Source organism: Copadichromis virginalis, linkage group LG1, assembly GCF_057382275.1.
Source record: "Copadichromis virginalis isolate Kocher_CV1m ecotype Utaka linkage group LG1, C_Virginalis_male_GT1.1, whole genome shotgun sequence".
Taxonomy (NCBI): Eukaryota; Metazoa; Chordata; class Actinopteri; order Cichliformes; family Cichlidae; genus Copadichromis; species Copadichromis virginalis.
In genome coordinates, this window is record NC_140618.1 from 37,509,641 (window position 1) to 37,536,146 (window position 26,506).

General features: G+C 44.2%; 1 protein-coding gene across 2 annotated transcripts in view; it reads left to right on the plus strand.

Annotated features, from left to right (window-relative positions):
• Positions 1 to 4,195: 4,195 nt before the first annotated feature.
• LOC146719200 (aggrecan core protein-like) overlaps positions 4,196 to 26,506 on the plus strand; it is a 33,138-nt gene continuing 10,827 nt past the window's right edge. The window contains exons 1-16 of one of the 2 annotated variants that reach the window (XM_085461536.1): positions 4,196 to 4,315; positions 9,940 to 10,168; positions 13,473 to 13,564; positions 13,668 to 13,759; positions 14,066 to 14,357; positions 14,522 to 14,696; positions 15,605 to 15,732; positions 15,814 to 16,107; positions 18,247 to 18,549; positions 18,666 to 18,840; positions 18,922 to 19,049; positions 19,129 to 19,416; positions 19,619 to 19,717; positions 19,799 to 21,502; positions 24,003 to 24,080; positions 24,891 to 25,004. In XM_085461536.1, coding sequence (XP_085317662.1) covers positions 13,474 to 13,564; positions 13,668 to 13,759; positions 14,066 to 14,357; positions 14,522 to 14,696; positions 15,605 to 15,732; positions 15,814 to 16,107; positions 18,247 to 18,549; positions 18,666 to 18,840; positions 18,922 to 19,049; positions 19,129 to 19,416; positions 19,619 to 19,717; positions 19,799 to 21,502; positions 24,003 to 24,080; positions 24,891 to 25,004 — 3,961 coding nt within the window. In that variant the 5' untranslated portion in view covers positions 4,196 to 4,315; positions 9,940 to 10,168; position 13,473. The remainder of the gene's footprint in view (positions 4,316 to 9,939; positions 10,169 to 13,472; positions 13,565 to 13,667; positions 13,760 to 14,065; positions 14,358 to 14,521; positions 14,697 to 15,604; positions 15,733 to 15,813; positions 16,108 to 18,246; positions 18,550 to 18,665; positions 18,841 to 18,921; positions 19,050 to 19,128; positions 19,417 to 19,618; positions 19,718 to 19,798; positions 21,503 to 24,002; positions 24,081 to 24,890; positions 25,005 to 26,506) is intronic. The other variant, XM_085461527.1, reaches the window with a different exon arrangement.

Sequence of the window (26,506 nt, forward strand, 5' to 3'; positions counted from 1 at the left end):
GGCCTCAACTTCACAAACGGGAATGGGGAAAAGAATGATCTTCTTCAGTTCCTGTCCTAATGGAGGGTTCTAGGAGAGGCCCTTTGGGTGCCTGTTGTGGGCTGATAATACAAAGTGACAAACATGTTTGATCTACGAGTGGAAAACTGGAAAACCCTTTGTGATTGGCAAGGTTTACAAGGTTTTAGTATCTAGCAAATACCTGTTCCTCTGTAATCTTGGAAGCTGGTTTCTGAATCCAGCAGGACCACTGAAGCCACAGGCTGCTTTCTCATGAGTCTGGCTGGGTTGGCAAGCTACATGCACTGGGGCTTTTTTAACATTTGTCTCTTTTTTAATTGATTTTGTTGTAAATAAAAGTACTAATATTTAATATAATTTTCATATTCTGTGGTTCTTATAGCTTGTGGAGGTCAGTGTCTTGTTCTACAGCACTTACTGCTGATGGGATCTAGCGTCAGCTGAGCATTGGACTGCTCAGACTGTCCAGGCTCATGGAGAACATGGAAATTCCACATAAGGCTGCTGAATGAAGGCATCAAGCATGAAACCCAACAGGAGTCAGGACAGGAGGACATACAGAAGATGATCTAAAACCATATATGTTTTTTTTTAAAGTATGAACTTTTTGCAATTTTGCTTCTGTGCACCACCGCAGTGAATTTTAAATCAATCAAGGTGTGATTGAAGTGCAGACTTTCAGCTTGAATTCAAGGCTTTTAAAAACACCTTCCAGGAATTAGAGATGTTTAATCCCTTCATTTCAGAGGTTCAGCCTTTTTAAAAGGTGACCCTCACATCTTGCAGGAGCTTTCCTCTCCTCAGGAGCTCCCTCTGCAGGAGGGGGAGATACAGGAGAGGTGGAGGAAGATCTCAGCCTGAGTGTTTATTGTCTTATGTAGTCTGGAAGATGAGTGGATGGTGGGGTTGGTGCAGTTTTCTCTGTGGTGGTGTTGGGTGGACTGTCCCGGGCTCTGTGGGGCCGGGAGGCGCTGCTGCACTGGGCCCCGGTCTGGATGGGCCTGGGCCCCCTCTCCCTGGCGGGTCGCGGAGTATGGGGGTGCCTACTGGGGTCAGCGGGGGAGCTGGCCCCAGGGAGGGGTCACTTGCCCCTCCCTTCCTTCCCTCCCCATCTCCAGCTGCCTCCCTCTTCCCGCTCCACCACAACCACCCACACATGCAGGGCCTTGGAGTAGGGGTATGTCACCAGGGTGCAGAGGAGGCTACCCCCCCCCCCCCTCCCCCCTCTGTCCCCTTCTGGCTGCCTCTGCCTCAATTTTATCCCACAACTTAGACATTCACATTACTCACACTCTCATTACACATACATATAGGATCTTGGGGGTGGGCACGCTACACGGAATCCAAAGTACCATCAGGGTGTACACCCCACCCCTGGCGTCGTTGCCCACCTCTCAATTTTAAATACAGACATTGAGGGCTAGCAGGAGGGACCATGCGCTTACCTGCTGCTCTCTGGCAGGTAGCTCCATGCCCTCCTGGGTTTTAAATGCACCTTAGAACACACATGCATCAACATTACAATGAGCGGGTGGAGGGAGGTTTGGAGTCTTCTCTCACCCCCATTCTCTGCGACCTGCTGGAGCGGGGGGGCTAGGAGGAGGAGTTGGCCGTCCGACTGCGGTCTGGAGTGTGGGGCCTTCCTGCTGCTGCGGAGTCGGGGCGGTCTGCCTCCCCCCACCGCAGGGAAAAGGGTAACACCACCTGGGTCTGGGTGCAGTTCCCCCTCCAGGGGCAAGGGTACCTAGACCCGGTTCGTAGAGTACGCTTGGGGAGTGTGATCGTGTGTACAGCGTCTCTTTATGTCTGTCTCCACGTTGGTTGAGTGTGGAGTAAGTGCATATGAGAGCATGAGGGTGGGAATGGATGTTTGTATCTGTGTGTGCCTGTATGTCTGTGTCTATATGTCAGGTTGGGTGTCAGACGCCACCTCTCTGGGGACATCTTAGGCCCTCCAAGGTTTGGAGGCCTATCTCCCCCTACCACCACTTCCCCTGCCAGTGGCGGACTCCCTCAGGTGTCGGTGCGTTGGTGGTTCTTTGTGTCCGGGGATGGGCGTCCAGGTACACACCGGCTCACTCCTTGGCGGCCGCTTATCGGGGCCTGGAGCCTGGGGCTCGCTCGGGCCACTTCGGAGGTGGGGTGCCCCCGGCCTCTCGGCCTGGGGCTCGGTCACTCAGGCACGGCTGGCTGCCGGCGGAGCTCACGGGCGCGTCACTGCAACTCCGCCTGGCTTCTGCTCCGCGGCTGCTGAGTGAGCCCTCATCTGGGACTCTCCTCAGCTCTTTCTGGGACAGTGGCGCGGCTGCCCCTCTGTTGGTCTTCCTTGGTCTCTTGTGTTCTGGGGGCCTCTGGATGTCTGGAGTTTTGATCTCCTCCATACCTGCTTCATGCCCTGGAGGACGGGGCTGTGGCCCCCCCACACCCTCTAGCAGATCATTACATGAAGGAACCTTTTAAAAAAACAAGCGCGCCCATGCTCACAGGTGTACACACGGGTGATCACACCCACAAACTACACCCTTTTTGGCTCCTACCTCAAAGCACACTGTGTTCTGTTGATCTTATGTGCTGCACAATAATGTTTAATATTTAGTATTTACTGTCATATTCACATATATCATTGTGATGTTGTTTATTCTATTACTCTTGTTCTCTTCTGCTTGTTTTCTTTTTTCTTTCTCAGCAGGTGATCCAGGTGATCGATATATGCATTTTTTTTTTCTCTGCCCGTTCTGTTGGTTTATGTTTTTTGCCCTTCTCCCCCGTCCCTCTTCTCAGCTGTTTCTCTTTCCCTCTTTCTTTCTCCCCTTCTTTCCCCCAGTCAAGTCTGTCCCGTATTCAGTAAGTGAAAATAAAATAAACAATAAAAGGTGAATCAAATGGACCATTACGGCAAGGCTGGGATGGTCAATTTGATAAAGTAAATCCGTTGGGCATCTTTGTTTGCCTTTAGACAACAATTCTGATGGCAAAAGAGCCAAACTGGACAGGCAAAAAAAATAAATAAATAAATAAATAAAAAAAAATAAAATAAAAGGTGACCCTGCACTCTTGGAACAAAACCTCCGTCCTGCCGCTGCTGTTGATGTGAGGGCCAGCTTTGACGTCAGTGTTTCTCTGAGCCACTGTGTGCAGACAGGACCCTGTAACCACGGGATACTCGGTTACATACTTGTGTCCAGGCCAATGGGCGGTTGCAGAGGACTGCTATGAAAAGAGCATTTTATTAACAGCAGGCTCAACAGGGTGGTAACAAGGCTCTTCTGTAAGCGAACGTGCAGAGGAGTGGGGGCGCCCACATCCACAAATATTGCTGGTAAAAAATAAAACTACCTTTTAGTTGTCAGTGTATAGAGTAAAACGGGCTGTCAGGTGAAGAGACATCTTTTGTCACACATTCACTCAAATAAATCTAAATGATCGTATTCTCTTTCACTACTACGAGCGTCTGCCACAAAGACCCTCTGTGAGGAGGCCTCTGCTGCCCTCCACCCTCATATGGCTTCCATTTGCCGAAGTCAGGGGCGTTACACTCTCTGTGACTTACAGCAGTAGGTCAGCACACGTCAAGAGGTTTCATTATGAATGCAGATCCAGTCTTTGTGCCGCTGGACACCAGCCTGCTGCTGCTGTGCTTCCTGTCTCCAAGTCGCTGAACGAGATGATGGATTTCCTCTTTTTTTAGAAAAACACAATCAATGTATCCTACCGTGGATTTGGAGATCATAGCACAAGTTGATTGCAACGATAAGCTTCAGTTCATCACTGATAGAGATGATATCTTGAAATGAGCATTAAAAAATCCCCCAATAATGATTTAAATATCTGACACCTCAGAAGTTTAATTCCACTAACTGACTGTTGTTCAGAAACACCAATTAACCATCTGTTCTATTATAATTTCATTATAATATTCTCATAAGGATTCTGGCCATCGCAGTAAACCAATGGAAAGTGAACCAGTTCACATAGACTCTAGTATTAAAATGTCAAACACTCCTCAGTAGGTAGTTTTCCTCTTAAACTGTTCAACGGGTGAATTTTTTTTTTTACGAGATAACACAAGGTAAGATATTTGATTTGTCCCAAAAGTTCACAAGTCTACCATTTGGATACTGGTTAAGCTTATTGGTTTAGCTGTGGCCACTTTGATAGGTGTAGACTAGCTAACAGCTGTTTTTTAGGCCTTTTTCCATGAAATTGCGGCTCTGGGCCTGCTGTTGGTTGATTTTTTAAAATGAATTATAGAACAAATGTTTGACATATTGTGGAAGAAGATTTCTGCTTTTTGGTGAGTGAAAGTTAAGCATTATATTTGTATCTTACTTAGCTACTCTGTTTATGTGTGTCTGTGCATGCACCCTACATGGACGCACCACTTGCTAACCATTGTTAGCATCAGCTAATAGCTTAGCACTCCACCCTTTCTTCCAAACATGCAGCCATTTATGGCCGAAACCAAATACCAGGTCAGAAACGTATTTGTGAATAATCAGGTCTGCGGTAGCCATTAGTGATATCGTTATAAAATTACCTGAAATCATTTATGTTTATTCATTACTGTGCCTGTGTCTAAACAGGTAGAGTGACTTCCTCATTTATATTTTTTGCATATACTAGAAAAAAAGAAATAAAATAAAAATAAATACAGGTGAAAATTGTGCTAGTTATCCAAAGGGTTCCCTTTATGAAGAAGCTAGAGTAGCTTTAAGCTATTTTGCCACTACCTGTAAACACATCCTGTTTGGCCCACTTCAATGAGTTTGGGGTCAGAAAGTCATACAAAACACTTATAAGACTTCTTGTAAAGGGTGGGGACACATGTCTCAACAGTAGTGCCTTGATAGAGTAATCAGTGACTCTGGGAGTGGACCCAGCAGTGGTCTGGCTGAGGGAACTTGTGTTTTATTAGCTGTGATTTTGGCCCAGCAGAAGAAGGTCTGCTCTGTCCTCCACAGGACACGCAGCTCTGTGACAAACACCATAAACAGATTAACTACCCAATCTCATTTAAACGGGAAGGTAGCTGGATGTTTAAAATGATATATTGGCTGACAAAACTGTGACTACACTGTCATGATGACACATTAAAAAGTATTTTTAGATTTAGGAAACAGTCTCCATCTATCCCTCAAGCTCGGGTCCTCTACCAGAGGCCTGGGAGCTTGAGGGTCCTGCAGTATCTTGGCTGTTCCCAGGACTGCGCTATTCTGGACAGAGATCTCTGATGTTGTTCCCGGGATCTGCTGGAGCCACTCGCCTAGCTTGGGAGTCACCGCACCGAGTGCTCCGATTACCACTGGGACCACCGTTACCTTCACTCTCCACATCCTCTCCAGCTCTTCTCTGAGCCCTTGGTACTCCTCCAGCTTCTCGTGTTCCTTCTTCCTGATGTTGCTGTCATTGGGATCGATCACTACGGCCGTCTTCTTCTGTTTGTCTACCACCACTATGTCCAGTTGGTTAGCCACCACCATTTTGTCCGTCTGTATCTGGAAGTCCCACAGGATCTTAGCTCGGTCATCCTCCACCACCCTTGGAGGCGTCTCCCATGTTGACCTCGTGACTTTGCGGCCATACCTGGCACAGATGTTTCTGTACACTATGCTGGCCACTTGGTTATGGCGTTCCATGTATGCCCTGCCTGCTGGCATCTTGCACCCTGTTGTTATGTGCTGGATTGTCTCAGGGGCATCTTTACACAGCCTGCACCTGGGGTCTTGTCTGGTGTGATAGACCCCAGCCTCTATGGATCTTGTACTCAGAGCTTGTTCTTGTGCTGCCATGATTAGTGCCTCTGTGCTGTCTTTCAGTCCAGCTTTGTCCAGCCACTGGTAGGATTTCTGGATATCAGCCACCTCCTCTATCTGCCGGTGGTACATACCGTGCAGGGGCCTGTCCTTCTATGATGGTTCCTCGTCTCCCTCCTCTTTCTTGGGTTTCTGCTGCCTGAGGTATTCACTGAGCACTCGGTCAGTTGGGGCCATCTTCCCAATGTATTCTTGGATGTTACACCTTGGATGTTACACCAGCTGGATAGCGTAGTGGTTAGACTACACGCCTTTGGAACAGAGGATCGCAAGTCCGATTCCTGCCTGGGGCGTCTGTATCCAGTAAGGGTCCTAAGGCTAGACCCCCTATGCTAAGCAAGCCTACCGCAGACATGAGCGAGACAGATAAATATGAAGGCATGCCGGCTCGGACGTCGCCCGGATCAACAAGGTCCGCGTCAGGTGTTGAGGAACCAGGGCACCCTGACAAAAAGTGGGCTACTGGAACAAGAAGGCATCGGTGGGCAAGAGACGAAAACAGGGCGTTGTTGGAATGCTACTACGCAACCCCGGCGGAAGGGGCTACATGAATAGGATGAGGGACCTATGGATTCTTCGATACCCAACATCCACAATGACGGATGGCCAAGCTTGAAACCTGGATCCCCTGTAGCCGGTTACCAAGATTACGTGAAGTACCCTCAGAAGGTCTGCTAGATGATGTTAATGCAGCACTACGGGCAATATATATATATGTGTGTGTGTATTTTTATTTTTTGCACTGCATTAAAAAAACCCCCACATGAGTTCAATCATCATCAAATGTGCCTGACCCAGATTTGGTAGCGTCCCTCTAAGAAGATGATCAAGAAGATGCCTAATGCTACTTTGGGCTGCCTGTTTTGGACTCCTCCCGGGATCAAACTGGGGATCCATTGATCACACAAATGTGAAATAAAACGTTTCCTTTTATTTTGATGTGGTGTGCACATAGTTTTCTTTTAGTAAATGTTCTCCCACTGACTAAACACTTTGTGTTCCTGTGGACTACAGAGTCCTTGGCCAAAGTCACTTCATGCCGGTGTTTGTTTTTCCTTTTAAGCTTGATGCTGTAAACTCTGCAACACCTCAGTTCCTAAAAAAATCCAAAAATAAACACAAAACATCAAATTTAACTTGTTCTGTTTGACCGGATTAAATTTTAGACTCCAACAAGAGATTTGTTGTAGTTCCACTCTTCCACATAGCAAGCAAAAATAAACAGGCTCTGCTTCCAGGAGAAGTTCTCCAGGGGGGGTTTCTAACAAAAGCACTGGAGGGCAGACTTCCTGACTACAGCTTCTCAGGTCTCAAAAGATCAAATGGAAGTAGCTCGAAACTCATCAAACATATATAACAGCTGTGTCTGTGTTAAAGTAAAACATTCATTTAGGACAGGTGAAGCTTTATCAGCTTTTTCTTTGCTCTTTGTTTGAAATGCAATATCAGCTCACATAGTGAATAAAACAAATACAACTAAAAAAATGAACAAACGCTAAACAAAGCTTCATAAAGGCTTCCCTGCTGAAACACTGATGGCTATTTCCTTTAACACAGGAAAACAAGGAGGAGTTGCAAACTAAAGCCGCTCTACTGAAACTGTGATTTAAAAAAAATTAATGTGAAATTTATTCTCCAGTTTGTCAAATTCAAAAGGTTTGAGGCTCCTGGTTCTGGACTGAACCAGTACCAAAGACATGGTCAGTTGTAGCTAGAACCAGCACAGACAAAGAGTGACTCACACTAGGTGATCTGTACCGTGGTCAATGCTGATCGCCACCAGAGCAGCGCCCTCTCCCAGATCAGCTGATCTGAGTGCACAAGAGGGTTTGACCTGCAGAGTCCAGTTCGTATAGTAAAGTGACCATTTGATAAGGTGGGCCCGGCACGTTCAGTTGGACTCAGGCATGGTCTCTGTGCACTGTGCCATCTGCACCTGCCGACTGATCTCCAGTGCGTCACCAACAGCAGCTGCTCCATACAAATGTGTTTTTAATCACCACATGAGAGACTATAGTGTCTCACCGTTTCTCTGTTAGGGCACACATGCATAAATTGAGGCCCAATCCACATGCACAGGTATTTTTGTAAGCATTGCTTTTTCTTTGCATGTTGGCCTTTCTTCTCTTTGGGAAATATTACGGTGTGATGTTCTGCCTGAGAAAGAGTCGGTATAACTCAGCTGGTAGAGTGTGAAGGTTTGGATTGTTTCCACAGGGGATCTGCTCACTCACAGATCACCACCTCCTACAAAGCTGTTACATGTTAGGTAGCCTGGTACTTATACAGTGCTTTCTGCTCAATTTGAGCACTCAAGGCTCTATTTGAGTGCTCAGTTTTATTTCAGTCTCAGCAAAGTGGCGTACATACACAGAGAGGTGAAGACAAAGCAAACTGGTTTATTCTGTGTCATGCAACTCTCAGACAACAGCACTGTCTAAGGTGGCCTTTGCAGTGAAAGGAGCTTATGAATAAAGTTAAATGTCTCCTGATCCCCAAGGATTGAACCGAAACTCTGTCATCGATCCATGATGTGTGTGTGTGTGTGTGTGTGTGCGCTCAGAGACGACAGAATTACAATTATAATGTGCCTGTAACAGCCACAGGTGCATGAATAACTCACAGTTTACCGTTATTCTTATGTCACTGCATTACAAAGCTGCTTCTTCAGGTTCATGACAGTTTTCCAGCGTAGGGCTTGAGTCTTACAGTTTGGTCATCTTACCTCACTCTGGGTCCAGCATTAATAGCCCAACTTGTAGACACACCTCGTTCCAAAGACTGTGGATAAATAGCCTAAAAATGGAAAACTCTAAACATGGAAAACAGGGACAAGTGCTGAAACTCCGGGCATACAGGCGCAGCCGGGGCCTCCTCCCCCTCCTCTTTGAAGCAAAATCCAGGCAGTCTGGTTACAGTACACCATTCAGATTCAAATCCAGTCAGGCCAGTGCTCCCACTCTGCATCCATCAGCCTCCCATCACAGCATTCATACACCTGAGCAGCAAACTGTTAAAATCATAATTTGTGTTGCTGGAGGAAAAGAGTATTACCATCATTACTCAAACTCAAGCTAGATCCCAATCATGAGTGTCAATGGCACCAACCCATTAGCCATGTGAACGCTCTGTAATTTCTGCCCTACGAGCAGTGAAAGAGCAGCTTTGTTCCTAGTGTAGAGGTCCTTTATACTTTTTCAGGAGTGAAATCAAACACAGAGAAGGTGGGGGTGAGGCCTGATGGCAAGGTCCATTAATGAGTCCAGGTTTGACGTCAGGACAGCAGAAAACCATAAGGAATCTGTAGGGTGCCATTATTCACTTTATCTGATTAAAGGTTTAGTTTTTTATCATAAATCCTGCTGTGTGAAATATTTGGCTCAGAAATACCCTCGCATTTACTGTCACTTCATCTCTGAGACACTGCGTCTGCCGAACACGTCTGATTGTGAACATCAGCTGAAGAATAGCACCAAGTCATTTTCACCATGTCTGTGGGATGCTGCACATCCTTCCAGCTCCACCCGTTTCCCCTCTACACTCCCATCAAACGAATCACGAACCAACCCCCTAAAAACCCTGCACCGTTCTTTCAAAATAAAAGCATGGCATGATTCTGTTTTACTTTCTTTATAACTATGACACTTTTTTGGACACAAGTTAAATTCCAGAATATACAATAACGTTAAGTAACTAAAATAAGCTCGCTGACCCCCTGATTGAAATGTTACAAATCATACTTGAATAGTAATGCCAATATTATTATTTTAAGACAACAACACAGCTTTTTTTTTTGCCATTTTAAGGGCTCATAGTAATTACATCATCACTTGTCCAAAACCATGTGGGACAGCTTATAGGTTTCCATGTATCATCACATGAACTTCTTATGTTTCTATTATATTCATAATGAAAACAAATCCATGCAGTGAAATGTGTGATTATGACTAAACCTGGAGTGCAGAGATAAATCCCACTACGAGAGTTTTTATCAGTTCTTCTAAAATCATTTTACTGTGGCTGAAAAACTTCATCAGCAGCAATCCTGCCTCTGAGAAGCAATTGAAGTCACCATCTGCTCCATGTGCTCTTACTTTGAAAGCAGGTATCAGACCTGTCCAGACCTCATTCTGAGCAGCTTGATGGTGACGTGCCCCCCCTGAGGTTTGACAGCCAGACCTGGTTTCAGGCTCCTTCCTCTGCACACAGCTGAGCATCCTGAGCTCTCTGCTCCTGCTGTTCGCCGGGACTTTTAAACTCTCAGCTTGGAGCTCAAGAAGCACACCGTGAAGAAGGATTTAACAGCCACAGGTGTGCCAGTCTTTCTACAACAGGTGAGTAATTTGCTTTTTTGCAAGGCTTTTTCGGGCATATTTTCTGAGGAAGGATGGATGCTCTTACTCATGCATATATGTTATTTGGGCGCTTTTCCTTAAATCTTATTTTCACAACAAATTCTGTGTTTTTACATCATAAACTATACCTGTGAAAACCCCAGATAAGTTCAAGTCTATTTAACCTTCTGGTGCTGATCTGCATACTTGTATTTAGTGTTGTCTTCATTATATATCTGTATGTAAGAATTACAGAAAATATCACTAAAGGAAGATACAGTATCTCACAGTAAACATTTAACTGCCCTGAGATAAATTACATATAAATAGCTCAGAATGTTACAAGTATTAGCCCAGAATTACAGAAATAAAGAAATCGTTTGATGTATTGTTTGCTTGAAATATCAGCAGTATGGTAAAAATGGCCTGTATTTGTATTTGTATTTGTATTTGTGTAGCGCTTTACTTCGTCCCTAAAGACCCCAACGCGCTTTACACTACATTCAGTCATCCACACACACAAAAAGTCATGACCATAAATAAGAATAACAGTTTTTTTTGTCACCCCAGATGTTATGCCAAGTATAATCAAATCAAAAGTATAACAGATCGCTATGTCCACAGTGTAAGACAGGCAGGGGTTATTCCAGGACTTTTGCTTGTGGCATGGAGGAGGCTGTGAAAAAATCCCAGGTTTCAGGAAGTATAGTTCTCCTACCTGAAAATGGATCAATGTGAGGATTGTAATTGTGGAAAAACCTAAACATGAAGATGTTGCTGTCACAATGTAGCGACACTTCAACAAATCTGGTTACAACTATAACCGTGCTTACAACAAGTGATGACATCACTAACACTGGGTTGGTTGAGGCTCTCGTCTTTTTTATGTGCTGCCGTTTGTTGGTGATGCGTTTCCTTCAGTATGATTCAGCTGTCATTCATGGCCTCTGCAGCCTTTTATTACTCCTGTTCATGGATGTACATCTTTAAGCGCTCTTTCTTAAAGCTCATTTTTTGATGCTTCGCCTCAGACCAGAAGAACTGTGGCATTAAGTAGCACCAGTTCACTGACTCTTCGGCTCTTACTGGTGTTTCTGTTTTTCACAGTGCAAACATGTTCATCCCTTTTTTCATGCGTGCCCAGTAATAAGTGTGAGAACAGCCTCTCTGGTCAGCTGGTCTGTTTTTAACTCTCAGAGTTTAGTGTGTTTGCTTTTAGGCAAATGAAAGAGCATTTAGACCAAAAATATTATCAAACTTATCAATTCTTCCTTTTTTATTGTTTACTGTAATTCAGCATCTGTCTGAAGCTGCAGCCTTTACAATTAGCATTTAGCATTAAGGTCAAAGAAAAGTAACCAGGAAAAGGATTTTAAACTGTCCTTGTTGACTTTGTAAAGCAGAGTGGTGGGTGGTGGGCCAAACCATCTTGTATGCATCTATACCTGGAAGCAGAACTCCGAGTCCATATTTGAACATTACTTAACGTCAGCTAGTTCACTGAAGAGCACAGTATTGGGGCTCAGCCATCCTATCTCACACCTTAATTTCCTCCCATGGTTGAACAACACAGTCATTACCTGTAACAAACATGACATTTTTACACCTGGTGCATCACATGAACGTTTTGCCTCATGTAAAAAAATATAAATTCAGTCGTTGTCCAGGATCAAAGGCCTGACTGGCCTCCCTCCATCACGTCGCACTCCGGTCTCTGGCCTGAATGTGAGCAGTGTTAGGACGCGATGGAAAGGGCGGACTCTGGAATCTACGCAGTGCTGTTTACACAGACCTGGTGTCGTCAGAGCTGCCATAACACAGGCTTCACGGGGAACAGATCTGGTCTTATGGGCCCAGTCTCTGTGGGAGTAGACTTTATCACAGCGGCTGAATGAATGCAGTGTGGAGCTGGCCACCAGCACCACTCACACAAACTCAGTGCTAATGAGCTGTCACTTAGCCCAGACATCGACCCTCCAGCTTTAGGGGTTCAAAGAAAGAAAGAAAAAAAGCATTATGTGAAATTCTGTGCTAAATCTGGACATCCAATCAGATCGTGCAGTTACTGCCCATTTGTTCACCAACTTCCTCCAAAAAGCCAAACGCAAAAGTTTACCAGTAGAAAACATGAAGCACGAAGTAAATAATTAAAGTAGAAAATATCAAATGTCTATTTGTATGTGAGCCAGTTTAAGCTTTAAGGACAGGCTGAGCCTTTCACCGATCGTTTATATAAGAGCCATTTATTTATTTATTTGGCTCATGAGCAAGTTTGCTAATAATGTTGGCTGAACTAAGAGAAGCAGAAAAAATGATAGTGCTGTTTTAACGGCAGCCTCTTCCCGCTGCAAATGCAGCGATTCATTTACTCAGAACAGCAGCAGCCTCTGTTCAGAAAACAACAATCATTTTATTTAAATAAAAACCCCACAATGGTGGGGAGGGAAACAGAGAGAAACTGGCTTCTTTTTTCCACTGTAACCACGTTTCCAGGACGTTCCAGTGTGTATCTCTCTCACACACTCGGCCAAACAAATACAAATTTAAAGAAAAAAGTATGTTAAAAATCAAAATGTCTCTTCCAGCGAACATAAAAAAAATCTTAGAAGTAAAGTTAAGTCTTGTGGGATTTGGCACATCTCAAATAAATAAATGAATAATCCAAAAAGTAGCTTTATTAATACTGAAATAAACAAGAAAAGAAGGTAAAATGTTCCCTCCAAACAAAACATGTAAATTCTAAACGCACAAATCAGTCCCTGCACGGTTCCACTGCTCCGCCCATCAAAAGGTCACCTGTGCGAATATATTGGTCACTGGACTGACGACTTACTACAGCTTTGTATTTATACTTGAAATTTGGGGGGTTTATAATTTCCATTATCAGTTCAGATTAGCTGCAGTAGTTTTTGTTTCAGTGTAATTTTAATATTTTCAGTGTAATTTTTATTATTACTGAATTATTATGATAAGTATAGTCTTTACCAGAGACAAAGAACCTGAAATCTTTCTGTGATCATTTGAATAAATGATCAGAACCAGCCTCGTAGTGCTACAGCATCTCAGTACAGCACGTTTTACACACTCAGGCTATGGACTGCAGGAAGTAAGAAACTGAGGTTATAATACCTTTGTGGTCTCATTTTAATTGACCTGTTCTTCAACAGTTTAGATTAAGTTCTCTTTTTTCACTTCTAAAGGTAGGACATAAAAAAAAGGATTAGCATTTAACATCAGCGTCCAAGTGTGACGAAGAGTTCGAGTCACAGTCGTGTTCCTGCTAATTTTCCTGTTTGATTTTTAGGATGAACATGATCCGGGGGACGGTGCTGATGGCTTTGTATGTGACTGTCACCTCAGCCACATATGATGTTTATGAGCAGCAGTCCTATATGGGTAAGAAGTGCAGCTTACAGTTTCTCTCCAGTGTCCTCATCAGTCAGCACTGGCGTGTAGCAGTCTTGTCTTTCTACACTGTGTGCATGTCTGACCTTCACAGACCCAGAGGATGTACTGAGTGTCATCATTCTCCTGGAGGGTCCACAGCGCCCTCTGCTGGGGGGAACGCTGATGTTACCGTGCCACTTTGAGGTGTGTAAATGGCAAACTACACTTTTGTTTTGTGTGCCATATAAAAGAAGGCCTTAGCCACCATGACATCATTAGCTTCAGCGTTAGCGTTAGGAGCACACGTGTTAACCACTACACAGAATGCAATAGATCAGTAATCTCAGCAGACCTGACATCAAAACAACAGTACAGCTGCTTAGTCAGCAAATAAAGTAACAGAAGCTTAGATTGAACCTGTCATATTACTTTAACTACCTGACATGTATGTACGTATGTTTGTGTCTATAAACCCTCGAAAACGTTTGTAAATGATGTCGCCTCTCATAGGATCACACTGTTGACGACCCTGGCGCTCCCACCATTGCCCCCTTGTCTCATCGGATCAAATGGAGCTTTGTGACTAAAGAAAAGGCCACAACCATCATTGTTGCCCAGGGGGGGAAAGTGCATATCACTGAGAACTACCAGGACAGAGTCCAGCTGGTAGCTTATCCTGGGACCCCGACAAACGCTAGCATCAGGATATCTGAGCTGCGTTCCAGTGACACGGGAGTGTATCGCTGTGAGGTTCAGCACGACATCGAGGACAACCACAGCATCGTGCACGTCCAGGTTCAAGGTATGAGTGACACATGATGTCTGCGAGGCAGGAGTTGATACCTTTTCTTTTGATTTTTTACTTTTATGTGATAGTGTTGACAAAATGACCAAAATTATATGGATTTTTTGGTCACATCGCACCATCGCTCTTTCTTATTGTTATCCCACTTTTTGTCTCTCCAGGCACTGTGTTCCACTACAGGGCCATCATGGGACGCTACAGTTTGACTTTTGAAAAGGCGAAGGCAGCGTGCACCCAGAATAGTGCAGTAATGGCTTCACCCGAACAGCTCCAAGCGGCGTACGATGACGGTTTTCACCAGTGTGACGCTGGCTGGCTCTCTGATCACACAGTCAGGTCAGCACCCACCCAAGGAGCAACTACTCACTAGTTTTATTTCCAAAATTTATAACATGGCCCTTCATAAAAGCAAGAAAAGAAACCTATTTGAGAAATCTGCCAAAAACGAAAATGGCTAAATTCACTTTTTTAAACTTAAGTTTAAGCCAGCGCTGAGGTCAGAATTAACCAAGCAGAACAACATAGGACTAAAACTCATTTTTCTGTTCAGTAAAAAACTGTAATTTGGCATCTTAATCAAAAAAATGTTGATTAAGAGCTGGTAAAGTTTGGTGAGCGGGGATTATGGTGCGGGGCTGGAGTTGGCCCCGTAGTTCCAGTCAAAGAAACTCTTAATGCTTTAGCATAACAAGACATTTTGGAGTTTTGGGGGATGGCTCCTTCCTGTTCCAACATGACTGCGCAGCAGTGCACAAACCAAGGTCGATAAAGATGACTGAGGTTGGTGTGGAAATACTTGACTGGCCTGCACAGAGTCCTGAGCTTAACCTGATATGACAACTTTGGGATAAATTAGAACAGAGACTGCAAGACTGCAGATTATGATATCCCCAAATTACTTGTAATAGTTTATAGAGAAATATTATTTCTTTCCATTCCCACTTATGAAGCACCAAGCCTCTCCTTTCTTTCCTGGGCATGTTTAGCAGTTAATACAATTCGTCGTACTGGGAGTTTTCTTAAAATAGACATATTTTCCAGTCTGCTCTCAACTTCTTTGAAATGTGTTTTTAAAACACTTTACTGTGGATTTAAGGAAAAACGTGAAATCAACGAATTGTGGTCTGAAAGGACAAAGCTAATGTGAGCAGATCACAATGTGCTCATGTTAAACTTCTGTACAGCAGCAAACATGAGTTTAGTTTTCAGTGTTTTCTTCTTCACATTACTTTGTTTAACCACAGGTACCCAATCCAGAGTCCTCGTATGAACTGCTATGGTGACAAAGTAGAACTGCCTGGAGTCAGGACCTACGGCGTGAGGGATCTCAATGAGACTTATGATGTTTACTGCTTTGCTGAGAAGATGACAGGTACACTTTAATGGATTTTAAACTCATCCTTTCATGATTTGTATTCTTTATTTTTCTCACAAAGCTCTTTATCTGAGACAGGCAGAGTTTTCTACACTGCGACTGCAGAGAAGTTCACCTTCTCAGAGGCTGTGTTGGCGTGCTCTAATAAGGGTGCTCAGCTGGCCACTACAGGTCAGCTGTACCTGGCCTGGCAAGGAGGGATGGATGTCTGCAACGCTGGCTGGCTCGCAGACAGGAGTGTCCGCTATCCCATCAACATTCGTAGGCCACAGTGTGGAGGCGGGCTGATCGGGGTACGGACTGTTTATCTTCACGCAAACCAGACAGGATATCCTCTTCCCGAGTCTCGCTGTGACGCCTTCTGTTACACAGGTATCGCTCACACAATAAAAGCACACAAGTGTGCATCTGTACTTTCACTAGCTATGTATTGCCACATTTTACATGTGCAGGAAACAGTTGCATATTACTAGAACCTACATATACTAAACAGATTAAAGTACAAACCTCTGAATCTTTGAATCCTACAGCCCCAGAGATGCCACGGTTTCTCTGGGGCTGTAGGATTGTCATGTCCTGCACACACTGATCAAGAGAGTGTGATCAATCACCTGTCACCAGAGTTGGAGGGGCCTTCTGTTGACACTGGTCAGAAAGACAGTTCTGCAGCAGAAACCTCCTGGTGATTCCCTTGGTTGCTAGCAGCTTGCTGCACCAACACAAACCACAGACAGGGACTGTTTGTCTTCAATGTAAAAGATGCAACTGTGGAACAGAGCTTTTACTCTGAAGGCCAATAATTTCCCTTTACTGTTTGTGTGCCATTGTTTACAGTCTTATAACCGCTCGAAGGGTGAGCGGTTACACTTGCTAGCAGACAAGTTGAGATCTTATCTGCAAACTACGAACAATTGCAGCAATCTAAAAGTAAAGAGGGTTTCACCAACCAGTTTACCATTCAGAAGGTCACTGACTGGTCTCTAGCCACTGACATAATAATGCCACAGTCAAATGTGGGACTGTGGCATTATTCACTTGATCAATACTGGATCACGTGGCCGAATGGTGCAAAACTATCATGCAGTTTGCAAATATCTGTGAAAAAAGAGTCGTTCTAAAGAGCTCACTGAGTGTAGTACTGTAATAGGACGCCAATGCTACACATCAGCTGAACTTTCTATCCCCTTGCGAAGTAAAAGTGTATAGGAACCACAGCAACTCAGCCCGAAAGTGGCAGACCACTTAAGTTACAGAGAGAGGTCAGCCAGTGCTGTGGTGCATGGTGTCTAAAACACACCAGTACTCCACTGACGCAGTAACTGCAGCTTCCCAGAGCTTCCCAGAGCTCCTCTGGCATTAACATCAGCACAAAAACTGCACTGGAAGCTTCATGGCAAGGGTTTCCCTCACTGAGCAGCTCCTGTAGTTCTAACATGTAGGTGGTGTCGGTCAAGTTACTTGAAAAAGGTAATTCAAAAGTAATTAGTTACTTTATTACTTACGTAATAAAGCAACAGAACTTTCAGCCCAATTCTATTTTTTCTGCATAATCCATCATACAAAACTGAATCAAATGAAAAAAATGTTTTATTAATTTTAACTTTATGCATCAAGCAAACATTAAATGATATCAACAGTCTTTGACTTGAAGAAATGTGTTTAACATTTAAACCTATGTTCTGCATATTCCAGCATATAAAATAAAATCATGTTTTGTGTTTATACTCTTTCAAATAGATGCAAGTAAAACAGTAAAAATGAATAGAATCGAAGACTCAGCAGCTCTTAAATCTATTGTCTGTGTTTAGCAGGAGTGGGGCGGGTGGAGGTTTGCCCACAGCGGTCATGTCAGTGGGAGGATCCGGGGGTTTCTCTGTGAATGTCACGTTCCCGTGGCGGCGTGCTCGCTGCTCGCTCAGATTTGAAGTTTAACTTTTCGCTGTAGAAAGAAGTTTTCTTCCCACACAGAGTGAACAGCAGACGCTAATGTTTGTGTCACTTTTTACTGAATCAAACTCAAAGTAATGTGATTACTTCCACGCTGTAAACGCTGCACGGTGGTACTCTCTCCTGCACTCCATATTATCCGTTGTTGATCTGCACACGTCTGTTACCACGGACGTCGCACGCTCGTACGTCGTTGTCATGAGAGACGCTCACAAACAAAATCAAGTTTTAGTAACGCAGCGTGCTTACGGGAAAGTAACAGCAATCTAATTACTTTTTGTGACACTTTGACCACAACATGACATTTTGGGATTTTATATAAATAATACACCATATTGTAAGTTTTTCAATGACATGTGTATCATTGAATACTGTGAGTGGATAAGGCCTAATTAAAAGACTAGGGCTAGGGTTAGACTGGGTTAGACTGGGTAAACGGCTCCAGGGCAGATTCCCAGGCTAATGCGTTAACCTTATGGCCTATAGGTGGCTTGCTCAAACCAGCTCCTCCAGAAGATTCTTTAAAAACTCACCTTTAGACGTCATCTCCTCTGTCACCTCCAGAATCGACTGATGAAGACGGCTCAGGCATGACAGAAGAGGGCAGCGGTGTGCCGCGAGTCACCACAGTGACACAGAGCCCAGAGGTGTTCTTCAGGAGCACGACGACAGAGAGTGAGGCTGCCGGAGAGGTGGAGACTATGATGCCTACTAACGTGGACTTCACCTACACAGAAAGCCCCACCGACCCGCCTCTGGCTGAGCCGCCAAACATCACCGAGTCTGTCACTGATCTGATACAGTCAGCCACAGCACAGCCGGATGTTGGCAGGGAGCCACACAAAGGCTTTGTGATACCTCCAAGCGGTCAGTAAATGAGCCGCTGATGCATGCTATAATAACTGAAGAAGGACCAGAGAGATTCCCTAATAATGACGTTCCAGGATTTCAACCCACAGTAGTCTCTCCTGATTCCTCTACAGGCGTGGTCTTCCATTACCGTTCAGCTGCCGGCCGCTACGCTTTCACCTTTGTCGAGGCCCAACAAGCCTGCCAGAGTGTTGGAGGCTCAATCGCCACGCCTCAGCAGCTGCAGGCAGCGTATGAAGCTGGATACCAGCAGTGTGACGCAGGTTGGCTACTGGATCAGACTGTAAGGTAATTCTGGATTGCTATTCTGGAGCAAGTGAAGAGATTTCTGTTTTAAACCAGGTTTTATAGTTGGGTGCTCTTGTGTAGGTATCCTATCGCTTACCCTCGAGAAAGCTGTGTTGGAGATCTGGGAGATCGACCCGGGGTTCGATCCTACGGTCTGAGGCCAGCACACGAGAGATACGATGTGTACTGCTACACTGACGGGCTCAAAGGTGATAAAAGCCTAAAGTTTTAGTTATGACTTTGTAATATTGTATAGATTTTGGTTATTCACTGTCATCTGTTCCACAGGAGAGGTTTTCCACATTGAATCAGCTGAAGGTTTCACTTACAGTGAGGCTGTTCGTAGCTGTCAAGAGCAGAACACCACAGCGGCCTCCACAGGACATCTCTATGCTGCCTGGAAAATGGGCTTTGACAAGTGCCGTGCAGGCTGGCTACTAGATCGCAGTGTGCGCTATCCCATCAACAATCCACGTGCGGAGTGCGGAGCGGGGAAAATAGGAGTGCACACTGTGTACAATCACCAGACTGGCTATCCTGAACTTGATGCCAGATTTGATGCTTACTGTTTCAGAGGTAATTCTGAATGTCTCTACTATTCATTAACCCTCTGAGGTCTAACTACACATTTGCTTTTTAAACTATTCTCCCAATTTTGGCAACCAGGGGACAGAAAATTCATTTGTCTTTCTCCCAAACAGGGATTCTTATATTGACGATTTATACCTTATACTTGACTCTTAACCACCATGATCATCATTCACTTACATTTTCACAGCTGACGTTCGGCTTATTGCAGATGAAACTGGACTGAACGTCACAGAAATTGAGGAGGCTCTACTAAATCTGACATCAGCTACCCATTTGTTACGACCTGGTGAGTTCCCTTCAGAGCATGACTGGATTACCCATTTGTTCCCGTTTGTTTCTAAGCTTAACTTTCAATTTCTGTTCTCAGCTGTTCCCTCCATATCTCCTCCCATCAATGTAGAGAATTCAGGCTCTGGTTCAGGCTCAGGAGACACTTCTGTAGTAGATTACACATCTGGAGGTCACTCTGGAGAATCGTCTGGATCTGGACAGCCATGTTTGTCTGCAGACGAGATTTTCTCCTCTGGTTCTGGAGATAAGGCTACTTCTGGAGATGGCTCTGCTTCTGAAGACCTCCCTTCCTCTGGCTCTGGAGACCTGGCTGGCAGTGCGCATGCTGACCTACCCAGCGGAGAATCAGGTCCCAGTAGTACAGATGTTTCCGGATCAGGTAGTGGAGAAGGGTCCACGATCAGTATTTGTTTTTCAGGCACTGACTCCACTCCTTCAGGCGAGGACTCAGGTTCTGGAGGACCTCAAGAAGCTGGAGAGGGAAGCACAGAGATCCTTACTTTCCTTTCATCTGATGTGGGATCTGGAGTGCTGAGTGGTAGTGGGGATGCGTCCTGGTCTGGATCTGGTTTCAGTTCTACAGAAAGTGGTTCTTCCACAGACATGTCCTCTGGTTTCGTCACTGGTCAGGAGTTTTCTGGCTCTAGCAGTTTTCCATCCAAATTTTCCTCTGGAAGTGGTAGTGGACAGTCAGGAGAGCTTTCAGGGAGTGGAGACGCTCAGATCTTATTGATAGATGATAAACTGATTGATGCAACCACCTCCAGTAAATACAGTGAGCTTAGTGGAGACTTCTTCAGTGGCTCTGGGGACATTTCAGGATCTGGCGTTCTCATTTGTGATCTTAATGGAGATTGCAGTGGTGACCTCAGTGGGGACCTCAGTGGGGACCTCAGTGGTGATCTCAGTGGGGACCTCAGTGGAGACGTCAGTGGGGACCTCAGTGGGAACCTCAGTGGAGACGTCAGTGGGGACCTCAGTGGGAACCTCAGTGGTGATCTCAGTGGGGACCTCAGTGGGGACCTCAGTGGAGACGTCAGTGGGGACCTCAGTGGGAACCTCAGTGGTGATCTCAGTGGGGACCTCAGTGGAGACGTCAGTGGTGATCTCAGTGGGGACCTCAGTGGGGACCTCACTGCCTCGGCCTCGGGAGGGGTCTTTGAATTTTTCCCTGGTGTGACTTTGGTGGGTTCAGGGTTCACTGAGCTGACAGGGTCATCGTCTGGAGTGGAGGAGGAGGCATCTGGGGTTTTACTCTACAGTTCTGCAGAGGGAAGTGGTGGATATCTGTCTGGATTTGGAAGCTCAAGTTTTCATTCTCTGTCTGGATCAGGACTTTCTGGCTACGAGTCCTCTACAAGTGGAGGAGGAGGCAGTGTTATCTTTCAGTCTGAGGATCTAATGACAAAGGTATCTAAAAACACATCACCAGAGGACTCAGGCACGCTGTTTTCGGAGCTTGGTAAGGGGCCGTTGGAGTACAGTGGAGAAGGAAGTAGTAGTGGCAGTGGTTCTTACCCTGGGAGTGGAGACTCTGACTCATCTGCTGCCAGCACGACTTTTTCAGAAGGCCCTTCTAGGCATCTGCCAGTGGCCTATCCCATCATTGAGTGCAATGTGACAGAGAGCACCACAGGACCACAGGAGGACCCTAATGGCGTGCCAGAGACCCCCGATGATGTCCCTGTAACTCTGGCCCCTGCGGTTGTCCCGGCAGGACTAGCAGCACCTCCCATTACAGTTGCACCACCCTCTGTTCAGACATCAGGCCCTGTTGAAGGTTAGTAAATATATTCTTGACACAATTTAGATTTTCTGCTCTGGATTTAAAATATCATGTCCTTTGGTAGTGTATCAAATCAACATGAAGTACTCTGTAGCTGTTTGTGCCAATTAAAATGTTCAGTTCATTACTTTTAAGGGTGTCACTATAATCATAACCACTAGGTGTGTTTTGGTGGTGGTGTGTTGATGTGCTAGCTGCTGCAAATATGCACCTTTGAGAGGAAACTGTTGCTTTATTGTAGTTCCTGAAACAGATGGTTAACTTTATACTTGCTTTTGCTTGGTGGGATTCAAAAAATCTAATCATTCATCAGCAATAAAAACTAAGCTGTGCATCAGATTTGAATGATTGTTACCTGAAAAAGTTAGCGTGTGCCAAGCTAGCTGCTACTTACTGTTAGCAGCACGTTACATGTCTACGTAGTCATTCTCACCTAAGCGACTTCTTTGATTTGATGCCAAACTACAGGAACGGCTGCCTTACCCTGTAAACTGTTTTCCATGCATGGTTTAACTTGTGCCGTCAACAAAGCAATAATAATAATAATAAACGTTATTTATAAAGCGCACTGAAAAACTAAGTAAGGCAGGGCTGCAGAAGCATCCACCCAGTGGGCCTGTGGCTGTAATGAGACCCTGTGAGTGGGAACCACCCAGCCTAAATGTTGTTGATACTTTACCTGTGCGAGCTATGATCTTCTTCTAACATTCAAACTGTGCAAAGAAAAATGAACACAGACATTAAATGTCAAGAATAGAAACAGTTAAATGTTGAAGTGTGTCACAAACAGATACAAAGTTTAAAGAGAGCAAAAACTAAATAAATGATCAAAAGGCGTTTATATTAAAGTCTTATTGATCAGGAGGTACAGTTGGTACCAATCAGAACATCAGTGGTATGATTCCCGCTCTACAGATACTCTACGTGGAGCTATGCATCCATGGTCTTCTGAGTCAGGGAACATCAGGTTAAAGGGCTCAGGCAGAGAAAAAAAAACCCTCGTATACATGAGAACAGAACATTTACCAAAGCTGTGATAAAGTCTTATTTCTTTTACTTTCCTACACTTGATTGTGAGCCGATTCGCAGCTTGACATATTGCACAGTCAGTGTTACAGGCAGTGCGGATATCAGTTTGATTTTTACACGTGCACTGAAACTGTTTAACCCCGACTAAGTGAAGAAAATCAGAAACAGAAGTGATTTTAGTGACCTGCAAGGTTTTATTCTTAGTTTAGTGACTGATGGAAAAGTAAGATATGAATCCCTTTATCCCTGTACATGCAACAGCTGGTCGTGTGTATTTAGTTTTACTTTTCAAAAGTAAAGGCCTAGAGACTGGCTGGTGATCACATAGCAAACCCAAATCCTTGCTGCCGCTAACAACTGCTAAATGAGTGAAACTCTGGTTATTGCTGGGTTTTCACCCATGACAGGTGTCACTGAGGCTCAGCTTATCAATGCACAATAGAAAATACTTGAATTTTAGCATTAAGCCCCTTAAAAATAATAAGTTCACAAGTACACTTTCTGTTAATTTGTTGACGTCTTTTGGAAACTTGCGCAGGATCTACATTACTTGTATCTTGCAAAATTTCAATGCCAGCACAGACTCAGTGTTTACATTTCAGCCTAACTGTGCTGACAAGATGATAAGTCGTAAGCCCAACCAATCACTGCACTCGTGGCGTCACAGTTTTTTGAGAAGCTTAACAATAAATATAGTTTAAAAAATACAGAAACACTTGAAACAACATGCTTCTTAATCTACGTCTTTCTTTCTTTTTCTTTAGTACACCGTATACAGTGTAGTATACACAGTGTAGCTGCATGTGCTGCATCCTTCTCAGCCTCACACTGTGATGCTTTTCCACTCCAGTACAACATCACAGTGAACATTTTGTCTGTTTTGCTGTTGGTGTTTTAAATAATTTATTATCTATATTTTCTTCATCGTGTCTCATTTGTTATTTTGCCTCCATGGATCTCTTTTCTATTTTGTTTTTGGCTGTTTTTTTTTTACTTTTGTGATCTGGTTTATTGAACGTTTATTCTTCTTGAGCTCTCAGTTTTTATTAGTGTCAGGTTGTGTTTTGTTCCCAGTTTGTCTTCTTTATTATTTTAACTGTAATTTTCTGGTGTGTTAATGGAGCTAATACTTACTTTTGTGTTTTTTCCTCTGCTCATATTAATTCCAGTGGAAGAATTTTTGTGTTGTGTTTTGTTTTAAACTCTTGGTAAATATGTTCCGGTTTGTGTTTCTGGTTTTCTGTTCCTATATTGAGAATTCGTCACACTTATACCTTTTAAGCAGTTCATCTGTATAATTAATAATGTCAGTGTATACATGTGAGTGTGCTCATCTCACAGTCTTTTCCGTCTTAGAGATATTTGAGATGGCTAAAGCCAAAGCCTCTTGTGTCTTTCTAAGTTGTGCTGGTGTGTGTCATTCATGGAGGACGTGTTGTGTGAATCAGTGTGCATTGTTTTTAAGGACATGTTGGCCCATGTGAACCGAACCCCTGTGGCGATGCTTCATGCACTGCAGAGAACGGCGTTGCCTTCTGTGACGGTAAGTTTCTCATTTCCTTCTCTGACAGCAGCTTCGTTCAGTACCTGTTAACAGACTTTGCCTGAAACATTTCTGTTTGTTGTCTGCATGTGTTACATTTTTGTTGGTCTGCAGTCTGTGCATTAATCAGCCTGTTATCTGAGGGTTTATTTCCAGATAAACATTTAACCTGTTGTAACTGTAGTCAGTGTTCATGAAGCAGACTCACAGTCTCTGTTTTCCTTCTCTGCTGTTGTGTCCTGACTGTATTTTTGCTTGGGTTTGTTGTCTCTCTGTGTCGAGCTCTGGGTCTTTGTGTTTGTGTGACAGATGTTCACGTTCGGCCGTTTGTCAAATGTGCATCGTCTCTGCTCTGAGGATTTACCGCGTCTGTGTCTCGTGTTCATCACAAGTGTCTTCTTCAGCCTGTGTGCTGTTTTTGGTCTGCCATGCCAGCACGCCTCCTCTGCTCATGCATGCATGCTAAATCTAACTGCTGCAACATATGTGCTTTCATCCTGCTGGGAGTTAAATGGTGATTTTCTGCTGCAACTAGCAAAGGATTCAAAGATATACTTAATGCAGGGACTAGAATCATTCTTCCTTGCAACAATCGGATATTTTGGTGTATATTTCAGTATATAAATGTCAATGTCATTCGCACATGCTAACCTGAGAGAGCTGTTAACAAAGGAACATGGATGATGATTCTAGGTGCAGTAAGTCTAATCTGAAGTTGCATTGCATGGTATTGTTCCCCACCCTGCTGATCCGCCTCCCGTCCCCACACCTCGCTGTAACAGTAGTGTTACCCGCCCCCCTTTTTTGCAGAGGTAGATGTGTGCCGTTCTGACCCTTGTGCCAATGGAGCCACCTGTGTGGAGACTGTAGACTCTTTCAAATGCTTATGCCTGCCCAGCTACGGAGGGGAGCGCTGTGAGATCGGTATGAGATCAGCTTCAGCTAAAAAATACTAACAACCTCAAAAACAACTGAAGCAAGAGAACGAGAGGCATCACCAGCAGATGGCAGTATTAGTTGTTGTGTGAGCAGCTGTGGTGGCTCATGGCATGTATCTGTGATGTTCCTGGTTTGCAATGGGAGCCTGTGTTCTGTCAGAGAGGCAGTAATGGTTTAGTGGTTTTACTGCTGCAAACATTTACTAAACTTCATTTTACTGCAGCAGTCATCCAGGTGAGCCAGAGTAACAGTGAACGTGTTACAGAGCATCCTAATGTACAGAAAAACATTCTTTAGACCTTCATAAACTTCAGTCCACACTCAGGCCTGCAGATCTTTGGTGTGAATTATTATTATAATTTCTTTCAGTTATTCACTTACATTGTTTACATAGTGCCAGCTCACAACATCAGTCATCTCAAGATACTTGTAAGGTGTAAGGGAAAGAACCGACCATAGACAATATTCAGAAACGAGCCCAACAACCAGGTGGTCTCTTACAAGCAAGTGCTTGGAGACAGAGGGAGGAAGAACTCCCTTTTAACAGGAAGAAACCTGTTCACCAGGTCCAGTCCTAACAGAGCTTTATTAATAATGAGAGTTTGTCTGTCTCTATTGGAGTCCCTAAGTTTATTAACATTTAAATTTAAAATGACTAAAAATAAACTACACAAAATAAACTAGACTAACCAAAACAAAGCTGAAGACAGCAGCACGTGTAGTTCAAACTCAGAGGAGTGAGACAGCAGGCACGTTGGGCTCAGAATAAAAACTAGACCAACAGTTGTGTCCAGAACTGTCTCCAATCCAAACTGGGAGCTGGTTCCTTAGAGCTGAAGGCTCTGCCTCCCAGTTTACTTTCAAACACCCCTGGAAGTCAGCCCACAGTGTGAGAGGGAAGTGCTCTGTTGGGCTAGTTTGACTGATCGTGTGATGGGGTCTGATCATTCATTCAAGTTCTTCTTTTAACTGGGACCTTACAATAGAAACTAATAATATAAGATCTCTTTTTAATCCCAGCAGCGTTTTGGTTCAACTGAAGGCTCTTCCACCTGAAAACGAGGACTTTCCACAGCCCTGCCTGTGCAGGGACCAGTGTCTGTGCATCTCTGTGAGATGCGGTGGTTCTAATTGTAGCAGTGTTGCACAGATGAGTAAAATCAGGTCCACAGATTTATTTCATGTGCAGATTAAAGGACACGTGCTGACCAAAAAGGGGTTTTCACGGTGTTACTGGAGGCCAGTAGACTAAAATCCAGTGTAAATAGAAACGTTCCTGAGATTTCTAGGCCCAAATCCAACATTGCGAGTTTTTTCTTAATTACAGAAATATTTTACATTATTAATGACGTGTTGTATGTGGACAGGCAAAGCATCTCAGAGGTGGATGTCTCAGATAAATCCAGAGTTGTCTGCTATAATAGAGCTAAACAGGACTAAATGGAAAAATGTGTGTGTTTTGTGTCATTTGTTTGAAGTGGCCCATA